We start from the raw sequence: 12,635 nt of genomic DNA, 5'->3' as shown, positions 1-12,635 counted from the left end.
TTACCATGGATGGAGCTTACAGGACTGGAAGTTGCTCTGGGTGAGTTAGTGAAGGCCTACAATGTTATTGTATACTACTGTAGACTTTATAAACATTGTACACTTAGACTATACTAAATTTATTTAAAAGTATTTTTTCTGCAATGGTAAATTTTTACTTTATAAAGTTACTTAATGTAACTTTTTACTTTATAAACTAAAACTTTTTGGTTTTTTTGTAGTAATACTTAAAACACACATCAGCATTGTACAATATGTACAAAAATAGTTTCTTTATGTCCTTATTCCATATGCTTTTTTCTTTTTCTTTTTCTTTTTTTTTTGGTAGAAACAGAATCTCACTCTGTTGCCCAGGCTGGTTTTGAACTGCTGGGCTCAAGCAGCCCTCCTGCCTCAGCCTCTCAAAGTGTTGGGATTACAGGCATGAGCCACACATCCGGCCCTTTATGCTATTCTTAAAACTTTTTGTTTTTTTACTTTTAAACTTTTTTTGTTAAAAACTAAGACACACACACTACTGCAGTGGTAATACTAACATGCAGAATGTATCCTTGGTGTTGTCTTTTTTGGTATCCAGAGCTTTGTGACCCATCTAAGGTCTTTGTGACACACACATATACATGTGCTCGTGCTTAGGCCTACACAGATTCCAGATTATAAATATCACTGTCTTCCACCTCCTTATAGAAGGTCTTCAGTGGCAGTGACATTCATGGAGCTGTCATCTCCTATAATGATACCTTCTGGAATACCTCCTGAAGGATCTGCCTGAGGCTGTTGTACTTTTTTTTTAATAAATGGAAGGAGTACACTCTAAAGATTAAAACGTATAGTATAATCAATACATAAACCAGTAGTATAGTCATTTATTATCATTATCAAGTATTATGTTCTTTATACATGATTGTATACGCTGTACTTTTATGTGACTGGCAGCACAGGGTTGTTTACACCAGTATCACTACAGATAGGTGAGTCATGCAGTACACTGTTTTGATTGCTATGATGTCACTAGGCAATAGGAATTTTTCCTCTTCATTATAATCTTAAGGGATCATTGTCATTTGTGCAGCTGTCAACCAAATGTCATTACAGGTGGATGAGTGTAAATGTTCCAGAAAGGTTTTATTCAGTATTATCTTTTTATGAAATCTGAATATATATATATAATTATTGTGTTGGATTTGACTCCAGAAATGACTAGTACTGTTAAAAAACTTGCTGTCAAGGCCAGGTGTGGTGGCTCATGCCTGTAATCCCAGGACTTTGGAAGGCCGGGGTGGGGGGATCACAAGGTTAGAAGTTCGAGACCAGCCTGACCAACATGGTGAAACCCCCGTCTCTACTAAATATGCAAAAATTAGCCAGGTATGGTGGTGCATGCCTGTAATCCCAGCTACTCGGGAGGCTGAGGCAGGAGAATCGCTTGAAGCTGGGAGGTGGAGGTTGCAGTGAGCCAAGATTGTGCCATTGCACTCCAGCGTGAGCAACAAGAGCGAAACTCCATCTCAAAAAAAAAAAAAAAGCAAAAAAACAAAAAACAAAAAAACCTTACTATCTTTACTCATCCATTTTTCAGTTTCTGGCTAGTGTTTTTTGGAATGGATGCTTAAGATTCCTGCCTAATACAGTGATTTCAGGGCCAGAAGATGCTTTTGCAAGGATTTCTTCTTGTCAAACTAAAAGAGATGAAGAAGAGCTTGAGGACTGTTGTAAGGTGAATCAGGATGAGGGGAAGAAGCCTAGAAGAAACAAACAAGATAAAGCAGAGCATAAATTCAGCTCATCAAAAACTAAAGATAAGGACCACTGATTTAAATTTTACTCTTCAGTGCCGTAAATAGCATTCTTAATTTTCCCAGAAACTTTCTTTTTGACTCTTGGGTGTAAATGAATGGTTTTGTATACCATTCATTGTGTTTGTAGTCTTCAGATTAACATATAATTTTCTGATACGATTGGTAAGATATTGACAAATTGAGGACATCATGGCAAAAATGCTCTTATTCTCAGTGTCACAAGTATTAGACTTTCAGTGCCTGATAAATTCTTCTGAAAACATAGGCCTAGGAAAAACCACTGGTTCTTATTGGTTGTTATACTGACAACTGAAGTCTGAAATGTTACTGTATTCTTTGCCAGAATCTCTGTATTGAACTTGAGGTATTGATTCCATTTGCCCAATTTGGGGGTTCACTCTGAAAACGATCAGGTGGAAGTCAGTTATGATAAATGAAGCATCTGATGGGGAAGCCCCAAAATGTTCTTAATGTGAAGAGTTTGTGTGATAAATTGCAAAGGAACTGATTATCTATGTGATGGATCCTGGGAGTAGAGAGAGAAGTAGGTAGGTTTGAGCTACCTTACTAGTAAGAGTTTAGCTTGTCAGCAGTTTTGGTTGTTGTGTTGGCCTGTCCGAAGTTGTATCTGATTGTATTAAGGATACAGCTATCGAAAGGATTTACTTGATGTTGTTTCCCAGTTTCCTCTTCTCCAATTTTTCTGACCCCAGCCTTCCCAGAACATGGTTTTACTTATTTATTTATTTATTTTTTGTATTTTCTGTTTCTTGGCAGCATTGATATTTCGCCTGGAAGGAAACATCCAAGAATCTCTAGAGCTCTTCCAGACATGTGCCATTCTTAGCCCTCAGAGTGCTGATAATCTCAAGCAGGTGGCAAGATCTTTGTGAGTATTGGTAGGCTGGAGGCCCTAGGGCACTCACAGAGAACAGTGTAAAATGTTAAGTGTAGCCTGCTGCTGGCAGCCACATCAGTCTGATACACACGTGGGGAATGGTTTAATAGGTATAATGGGATTCACTCTGAAGAGCTTGGATTAATTTTGAAATTTGAGAAAATGAGATAGCTAGTGTTGGGGAATTAAGTATTTCAAACACTGCATTCTAGTTTGATGGGAGAACTGATATTGTTTATCATGTAAATAGAGACACCTTGTGGCCTAAGTCTTCTAAACTTACTGGCATCCATGGAATTTGTCTCGTCTGCTCTTCCAACACTTAACATGACATTTGTCACACCGTAGGTTTTTGTTTTGTTTTGTTTGTTTGTCTTTTTCCTTGAGATGGAGTTTTGCTCTTGTTGCCCAGTCAGAGTGCAATGGCACAATCTCAGCTCACCATAACTTCCTCCTCTTGGGTTCAAGTGATTCTCCTGCCTCAACTTCCTGAGTAGCTGGGATTACAGGCATGTGCCACCACGCCTGGCTAATTTTGTATTTTTAGTAGAGATGGGGTTTCTGCATGTTGGTCAGGCTGTTCTTGAACTCTCAACCTCAGGTGATCCACCGCCTCAGCCTTCCAAAATGCTGGAATTACAGGCATGAGCCACCATGCCTGGCCGTCACACAATAGGTTTTTAGTAAGGACAGATAATTCCTGACTTCTGATGGTTCAACTTACATAATTTTTCAACTTTACGATGGTGTGAAATTGATATGTATTCAGTAGAAACTGTACTTCAGGTATCCATACAGCCATTCTCTTTTTCATTTTCAGTGCAATATTCAGTAAATTACATGAGATATTCAACATTTTATTATAAAATTGGCATTGTGTTAGATGATTTTGATCAACTGTCAGCAAATGTAGTTAAGAAAGTGGAGATAGGAACTCTGTGGAACAGAACAAGTGTTCTGAGCATGTTTAAGATAGAGTAGGCTAACCCTGTGGTGTCTGGTAGATTAGATGTATTACATGCATTTTTGAATTACATTATTTTCAACTTACAATGAGTTTACTGGGATGTAACCTCATCATAAGTTGAGGAGCATCTGTATTTGTTGAGTGAATGTCCTGTAGATTCCTAGATGGGAAGAATTGCCAGAGTCTTTATAAACAACTAGGTAGCCCCTTTTCAGTCCTTTGTTCCATATCTCCACTTTGTTAGCTACATTGCCATTTGTACCTGCGTTGTTTTCGCAGAGCTTGGCTTTCCCCATTTCATTCTAAACTCATGATCCAATATCAAGGAAAGAGACTTGGTCTTGGAAGGAAAGGACATGTCCATAATGGGTGATGATAAATGATGGTAGTTACTGTTTAACATCATTTGGCTTATTTCCTTTTTGGTCTGCATTTATAGCACATTGTAGAAAAAAATTCCCCAAGACTTTCACTAAAATTGGTATAGAATGAGACCGAGGCCTTGGAACAGCTGCCACAGCAATCTCTAGTAAGAAAGCTTCTGCTGTTAGTGTATAGCAGCTTCACTGGCCAAACCAGCAAAACCAGCTCATGGAGAAAAGGCTTCTAGAATTCTCTGCTGGATGAAATATGAGTAAAATGTGGGACTAGTAGGGTTAGTCTTCTAAGAATTTTGAGATAATAATTGTGGAAAATGTATCTTCTACAGATTTCTTTTGGGAAAACATAAAGCTGCCATTGAAGTCTATAATGAAGCAGCTAAACTCAACCAGAAAGATTGGGTAAGTAGAGAACTTTCAGTTCTTTCTTATTAGTAAACATGCTGATGGTTCCATTTATCATGTGGCTGTCTTATTTTTGAATTCGTACATTTCAAAAATGCCTTGATTTTATCCTCATACTTGATTGATGATTTGTCGAAGTACAGGATAAAAAACCATGTTTCCTCGGCTGGGTGTGGTGGCTTATGCCTGTAATCCCAAGGGAGGCCGAGGCAGGCAGGAGTTCAAGATGTCAGGAGTTCAAGATCAGACTGGCCAACATGGTGAAACCCTGTCTCTACTAAAAAATACAGAAATTAACTGGGCATGGTGGCTCATGCCTTGTAATCTCAGCTACTTGGGAGGCTGAGGTAGGAGAATTGCTTGAACGGACACTTGGGAGGCGGAGTTTGCAGTGAGCTGATCGTGCCACTGTACTCCAGCCTGGACTACAGAACGAGACTCCATATCGAGGAAAAAAAAAAACATGTTTCTTCATAACTTGGCAGGCATTGCTGCATGATTTTCTAACAGTGTGCTGGCAAGCAGCCTCTTAACAGTGATTCTTGTTGATGACCCCTAGAAGCTTCGGGCATTTTTTTCATCGTTGGAGTTCCATAATGGCAGAATAGGCATCGAGTTGTGTTTCATGTCTTTTTCCCATCCCCATCTGTGTGACATTCAGTTGGCTCTTTCACTCCGAAGACCCTTGCCTTTCTTTGGGTCAGGGTCTTTGAGTAGTTCTTTATTTTTCCCCTCCCCTTCCCTTTGTATCAGTTGGGGGTTGTGTGTAACTGCAACTGAAAATTTGATTAAACATTGGCTTTACAAATTAGGGGTTTATTTTTAAATTCTTATGAAACAAGATGTCCAGATACGTAGTTGCTGGCATTGATTTGATGGTCTAGGATGTCAAGGCTGCGAGTTTTTCCTCAAGGTTACAAGAAGAATGTTGCATCTGGCATCACATCTGCATTCTAGGAAGGGAGAAAGAGAAAGCAGCGAGGAGAAAAGGACAGAGCCTGTGTTGGGAAAGCACAACTTTCCCAGAAGCTCCCCACAGACTTCCCCTTATGTCATATCAGTTCCCCTTCTATCAGGAAAGCTGGTAAATGTAGTTTTTAATCTGGTCACATTGCCAGTCTAAACAAATAGGGTTCTATTAGTAAGGAAAAAGAGAAGACTAGGCAGCAGGTAGAAAACTAGCAGCATCTGCCACGCTGTTTTCCGTTCTCTGTGATATGTTCTCTTCACTCTTCTCCACAACTCTTAACTTGCCTCTCGGTTTCTACTTCCTTGACCTTTTTTTTTTTTTTTTTTTTTTTGAGACAGAATCTCACTCTGTTGCCCAGACTGGAGTGAGTGCACTGGCACGATCTCGGCTCACTGCAGCCTCTCTCTCCCAGATTTAAGTGATTCTCCTGCCTCACCCTCACAAGTAGCTAGGATTGTAGGTACCTGCCACCATGCCTGGCTACTTTTTGTATTTTTAGTAGAGATGGGGTTTCAACGTGTTGGCCAGCCTGGTCTCCAACTCCTGACCTCAGGTGATACACCCACCTTGGCCTCCCAAAGTGCTGGGATTATAGGCGTGAGCCACTGCACCAGGTCCTTTTTGTCCTTTTATTGTACATTCAGGGAATTTATTCAGTCTTACCTTCCAGATCATCATTTTCATTTTTAACTATTTGTATTCTGTTATATAGTCTATCCATCCAATATTTATTTCATTTCCTTTTATTGTATTTTTAATTTCCAAAAATCTTGTCTTGTCTTCTTGTAATAGCCTCACCAATATCTCTAATTCTTGAAGTTCTGTTCTGCTTCCCAGAGTTACCATTTTCTTCCTCTCTTCATTTTGGTTCTTCTATTTTATGCTGTTGGTGTTTTTTCAAGCATTTGATGATTCTTGGAGAGACATTCATATCTATGAATGAAGGATTAGATTTATTAGTACACTGAATTAGCATGGATTTCCTTTTCATTTCTTATGGGGCACTATTATTTTTGAAGTGTGTTCAGTTTGTCAGTTGCTTTCCCTCTGTACGTCTGAAGACTGAGTTGATTCTTTATGCTGTGGAGTATGTTATAGCTAACAGCCAGAGTGAAGCTACAGATAAAGAAAAATTCATATACTTTTAATTCAGTTGGTTTTTTCAAAAAAGGAGTATGTCTGCTATATGCCAAGCACGGCTTTATGCCCTGGAGATGCAAAGACGGATTGGTGGTTTGTACAATGATCAACTAGAATAGGAAATACAGGAAGCAGGAGGAGCAAGTTTTGGAAGAACGTGATGGTAAGAAGTCAGAGTTAACTCCTATCTTTCGGAGGATTTTGGACATGATAAGTTTTAGGTTGTGTGGTGATATCTAAATTGAGGTGTGTCCAGTATGGTTGGATATAGAAATCTGAAACTAAGTGTTTTGGAGTAGAGATGTACATTCTGAGTCAACAGCACAAAGGTGGTAATTGAAACCATTCGATTGGATGACATTACCCTGCAACAGGCTGAGGATGGAACCCTGGAAAAAAAGTTTTTTACTTTTTATTTATTTATTTATTTTTTGAGACAGCACAGGAAAAGTTACTGCTTTAATGCAGGGATGAAGCCCTGCACTGTGTGGGGGCCAGGACCCTGGGATGGCCAACACCACAAATGGTCACCACACAGGCCAGCGAGGAGCCAGGACCCACCAAGAATCCCTGGAACATCCCTGGGTGCTAGGAGTTTTTAACTTTGCTTTCTAAACTTTTTTTTAAGAGACAAGATTTCCTAGGCTGGAGTACATTGGAGTGATCATAGCTGACGATAACCTCCAACTCCTGGGCTCAAGTGATCCTCCTGCCTCTGCCTCCCAAGTAGCTAGAACTACAGGTGCATGCCACCATGCCTGGCTACATTTATTTTGTGGACATGAGGTCTCATTATGTTGTCCAGGCTAGTCTCAAACTCCTGGCCTCAAGTGATCCTCCTCCTTCTACTTCCCAGAGTACTGAGATTACAGGTATGAGCCATTAAAAACCAGTTTTGCAAGACTGAGTGGAATAAGAGAACCCATAGAGGTAGATAAGGAAGAGGTAAAACAGGAGAACTCAGTGTCACGGGGAATGGAACATGTTTCTTAATTTATCCAGTTGGTTGAAAAAGCTAATTTGGTATTACTGACTCATTTGGGCTAACCACCCCATTGTTATTAGTAGATGTGGTCATTCACAAAACAGCCATTCTTTTTTTTTTTTTTAATTTTTTTTGAGATGGAGTCTCCCTCTGTCACCCAGACTGGAGTGCAGTGGCATAACCTTGGATCACTGCAACCTCTTCCTCCCGGGTTCAAGCTATTCTCCTGGCTCAGCCTCCTGAGTAGCTGGGATGACCAGTGCATGTCACTATGCCCAACTAATTTTTATATTGTTAATAGAGACGGGGTTTCACCATATGGGTCAGCCTGGCCTTGAACTCCTGACATCATGATCTGCCCGCCTCGGCCTCCCAAAGTGCTGGGATTACAGGCGTGAACCACTGTGCCAGGTGCCCCCGTCCCCCCCCTTTTTTTTTACTTTTTAACTTTCCTTTAAAATTTTCCCCTTCATGGCATTTTTTTCTTTAAAAAAATTTTTTTTTTTTTTGAGATGGAGTTTCACTCTTGTTACCCAGGCTGGAGTGCAATGGCGCGATCTTGGCTCACTGCAACCTCCGCCTCCTGGGTTCAGGCAATTCTCCTGCCACAACCTCCTGAGTAGCTGGGATTACAGACAGGCACGCGCCACCATGCCCAGCTAATGTTTTGTATTTTTTTTTTAGTAGAGACGGGGTTTCACCATGTTGACCAGGATGGTCTCCATCTCTTGACCTTGTGATCCACCCGCCTCGGCCTCCCAAAGTGCTGGGATTACAGGCTTGAGCCACCGCGCCCAGCAGCTTAAAAAATTTTTTTAATGATTTTTCATTTTATTTTAATTAACAGCCCTTTTCTACCCTACGTATTTTATAAGTACCTGTAGAAAAACTTGTGGTAGAGTGTGGTGACTCACACCTATAATCCCAGCACTTTGGGATGCTGAGGCGGGAGGATCACTTGAGCCCAGGAGTCTGAGGCCACCTGGGGAACATAGAGACCCAGTCTCCAGGAAAGCAAAAAAATTAGTAGTCGTGTGTACTTGTAGTTCCAGCTGTTCTAGAGGCTGAGGTGGGAGGATCGCTTTCGCCTGGGAGGTTGAGGCTTGCAGTGAACTGTGATTTTTGTCACTGCACTTCAGCATGGGAAGCAGAGCAAGACCCTGTCTCCAAAAACAAAACACCCCAAAACAAAAAGGAATACCTAGCTCTACTTTCTTTGACTCATCAGGGTATTCCGCATACAACAGGGCAATAGTAATTCCTCCTGCTATTATCTTATTTGACTTTTAGAACAGCTGTGTTAAATAGGGAGGATTTCCCCCATTGACGAGTGAGGAAGCTAAGGCTTTGGATGATGGAATGTCTTGCTGAAGGGCAGGAAGTTGCTACAGTAAGGTAGTTGCTGAGCCAGAATTGGAATTCAGGCCTGTGATCTAGGATGATCTATAAGATTCCTCATCTTAAGACTATGATCTTTCCATTGAACCAACTGCCTTTGTAAGATGTTTGCCGGATTCCCTTACCTCCTGAAAGATAGGATTTGACTCTGATTTGTTCCGTTCCCCTTTGCAAATTTTCTTTGTTTTCATGTTAAAGATTTTAAAAGGTCAGAGGTTAGCTTTCAGGACATCTGTGTATTTACTTACTTACCTTAACAGTTCCTACTGCAGAGCAGGACATTTAAAGGACAAGAAAGGCTTTATTTCTGCCTTGTCTCTCTCCATGTATGCATTCTGATAGCGTGGCAAAGATGGAAGTATGCAAGTTTTGAAAGTAGGCCTGAGTTCAAATCCCAATGCGCTGTAATATGGACATGATTTGAGTTGTGATTGACTATAAAATTTTTTTGAAATGTGAGACATTTGTGAGATAATTGGAAATTTGAACGTAATTGAATATCTAATATCAAGCAATCACTCATTTTTTTTTAGTATGATGATGTGGGTATATTTAAAAAAAGGCCTTATCTTTAGAAATACGTAAGTTGGTCTTTTAGTGAAGCAGAATTGGAATGCTTCAGCAACCATGGTAGCTACTTTGCCTTTTTTGCTTCATCTTTTCTTTCTGTAGATCAAAGGTTGGCAAACTTCTTTTTTTGTAAAAGGCCAGTTAATAAATATTTTAATTTGTACAACTGCATACAGACTGTTGCAATGACTTAACTCTGCAGTTCTAATGCAAATGAGCCATACAGAAACAGTGGTTGTGTCTGCGTTCCACTGAATCTGTACTTATAAAAAAGGGCAGGGAATGGATTTTGCCCAAGGACCATAGTTTTCTCATCTTGCAGTCTAGACTTCTGCAGATGGCTCCAGTTACATGTATTCCCTGCTGGTGGACTCCAGGTGGTGCCATCAGTCCTCAAGGTCCACAGACCTAGTGAACTTTAGTACTTGCAACTAACTAGCTCTCTTCCAATTCCAGATTCCTAGGGAAAGGACTTCAGTTGAGTCAAGTGTCACTATCCAGCTGTCTTGCCTTAAAGGTGGAAATGTGGTGGCTAGCAGTCCTCTCAGCAGGGGCTGTGGGTAGTCTCTCCTGAGAAGAAGGCACAAAGGGTATGGGGTGATGGGCAACTCTTAGATAAGAAAGACAAGGGGATGGGCTGGGTATGTGCCCCAGGGTGCCCCATAGATCCAGGAAGATCACCTGTTTATTCTGCTTTTATTTCTTATAATCCATATTTTTTAAACTGAGGAACTAATTTTTAGTAAATATATTTGAGTATGAACTCTAATAAAAAGCTGACTGTAATGCATGGTTTAAAGTTTAAACCTTGCTGAGCAATACCAATCTCTAGATGCCTGTTGTTTCACTCTAATACTTATTGTGGAATTACACCTAAGTTGTTTCCCTTTTTTTGTGTGTGTGTGTGTGCCTAGGAGATCAGCCATAACCTAGGAGTTTGCTACATTTATCTGAAGCAGTTCAACAAGGTAATTTATAAAAGTGGTGATGGGTTTCACTGAGAGTGTACTTGCTGTTAGAGTTACGTCGCTCATTTTGTATTATCCTTGGTGCTTGCAAATGTTTTTGGAACTGAAAATTAAAATTACCTTTATACATTTATTTCTGTTTTAATTTTCACTTGTCATTATTCATCTGTTTTCTGCTTTTAATAAGAACATTGAAAGTTCTAGAAATATGAGAGAATGGAAGGTTTTTTCCTTTCTTTTTCTCTACCTCCAGTTTAATTTCCCAGTATAGAAACAAATGCTTAATAAAACATAAATATCAAAAAGTGGACCCTTAAGTCTTAAAGGTATAATCATGAGCATGTGAGTGATCTAATATCCTTACAGCAACTGATTTTAGTTTTTAGGGCCATTGAATTTTAAGTGGATCTGATTTCTGAGTTTTAAAAGTTTTTAGTTATTTTCCATGATGAGAATTTATATTTCATTGTGATTAAGCTATAGGCTCCTATATCAGAGAAAACAATTTGAGCTTACCTTGATATTCAGGTAAGGAAAAGTATATATCATAATTGAGGAATAGACAAAATTACTGAGAGCTCTAAAATGTAGTGATGGGAGCGTTGGGTAGTTTCCTTCATAGAGCTCACACGTGAAGTTATATTCTCCTTTCTCCAGTGCCACCAGGACTGAGAATCTGAATTAATACCCATTGGACAATGTTTAGTTTGTATCAATTTGCAGACTGGGATAACATAATCTATCTCACACTGGTATAAAAAAAATGCACATTAGCAATTGGGTTGTAAAAGTAACTTTTCTCTTGAGATAGATAATAAACAATATATGTACATAAAATACAAGGGACCCCTACAGGGTCCCTTAGGTTTTGTAGATGGATCTACAGTTTTATATACTTGATTAGGAGATTTTTCTCTTCACAGACAATTTCAAACATTCATATTTCTATTCACAGCATTATTCTGAGTCAGGGGAAAAGAAGGATTAGTCTTTGGTTGGACCTATACTAAGAAGAAATAGATTTTACTGTATAGCTAACAGGCTAGGCAAATACAATACTTGGCATTTATATAAATACTTGTTGGATCAGTGAATGACTAAACACCTTTTTGTTTACTAGGAGGTAAACTCCTCCAGAGCAAGGAGTTGATTGTATTAATTCAAATATATCTAGTACCCAGAACAGCAAGCCCTGAATGAATACTTGTTGGGTGAATAAATGAGAACAATCTCTTTATTCATTTATCATCACATTGGTGAGGAAATGGGGGCCCAGCATAGAGAAATTTGTGCATTTGGTCAGTGTTACAGCTGGGATTTAGTTTAGTGGAGTGCACTACATGTACTATGATGTCTCTTTTGACTTACGAAGTATGAGTCATAGGTATGAATATCAAGCAGTAAACATTCAGAAAGATTAATCATCTTGCGTAAATTCTTCCACGTAGCCTCAGAAGCAGATATCCCATGTTGCTAGCTGTCTTTTCAACAAGGACAGTTTTGGTATGTTTTGGTCTTTGGGTAGTGGGGGCTCTTTGCTGAAATGTGATGTTCCTATGTCAATACAGCAGCAACTGTCTTTACATTAGCCATATCAAGTTACAGTTCTTTCCGTGGTAGTGATTTGGTATTCTTTGCTTTGTCAAACTTGTCAGGCACAAGACCAGTTGCACAATGCCCTGAATCTTAATAGGCATGATCTGACTTATATAATGCTGGGGAAGATCCACCTGCTGGAGGGAGACTTGGACAAGGCCATTGAAATCTACAAGAAAGCAGTGGAGTAAGTGTATCTGTTTCCTTTAGAACAATGAGAAACTAATATGTTTGATTAATTACTTATTGTATGAGTTAAAGGTGAAGCTGAGGTTTAAGTTAAGAGCTCCTGATGGCTTCAGTAAGGTAGACTGTGTTTCTTTCTCACCTCTCAGGATGGCTGCTGCTTTAGTTTAGCTGGGCAGCTCTATTCTACAAGGTGAGCCAGGGATCCAGGTTTCTTCCTTATTAACTCACCATTCCTTAGATGGTTGATGCCGAATGTAACATCCACATAGGAGGAGATGGTATGGGAAGCTAAGTATGGAATAAGCATCTGGCAATACTTTTATATTTCCTTTTGAGACAGGCTCTTACTCTGTCACTCAGGCAGCTCACT

General features: G+C 39.6%; 1 protein-coding gene across 2 annotated transcripts in view; it reads left to right on the top strand.

The window, feature by feature from the left end:
• The window catches only part of BBS4 (Bardet-Biedl syndrome 4), a 55,265-nt gene that overhangs the window by 21,658 nt on the left and 20,972 nt on the right, over positions 1-12,635 (top strand). For both annotated transcript variants that reach the window (XM_010340257.3, XM_010340258.2), the window contains exons 5-8: positions 2,577-2,688; positions 4,374-4,446; positions 10,427-10,480; positions 12,136-12,263. In XM_010340257.3, coding sequence (XP_010338559.1) covers positions 2,577-2,688; positions 4,374-4,446; positions 10,427-10,480; positions 12,136-12,263 — 367 coding nt within the window. The remainder of the gene's footprint in view (positions 1-2,576; positions 2,689-4,373; positions 4,447-10,426; positions 10,481-12,135; positions 12,264-12,635) is intronic.

This window comes from Saimiri boliviensis, chromosome 2 (genome assembly GCF_048565385.1).
Source record: "Saimiri boliviensis isolate mSaiBol1 chromosome 2, mSaiBol1.pri, whole genome shotgun sequence".
Taxonomy (NCBI): domain Eukaryota; kingdom Metazoa; phylum Chordata; class Mammalia; order Primates; family Cebidae; genus Saimiri; species Saimiri boliviensis.
Note: the sequence above shows the minus strand (reverse complement) of the source record. Positions and strands in the feature narration are given on the sequence as shown.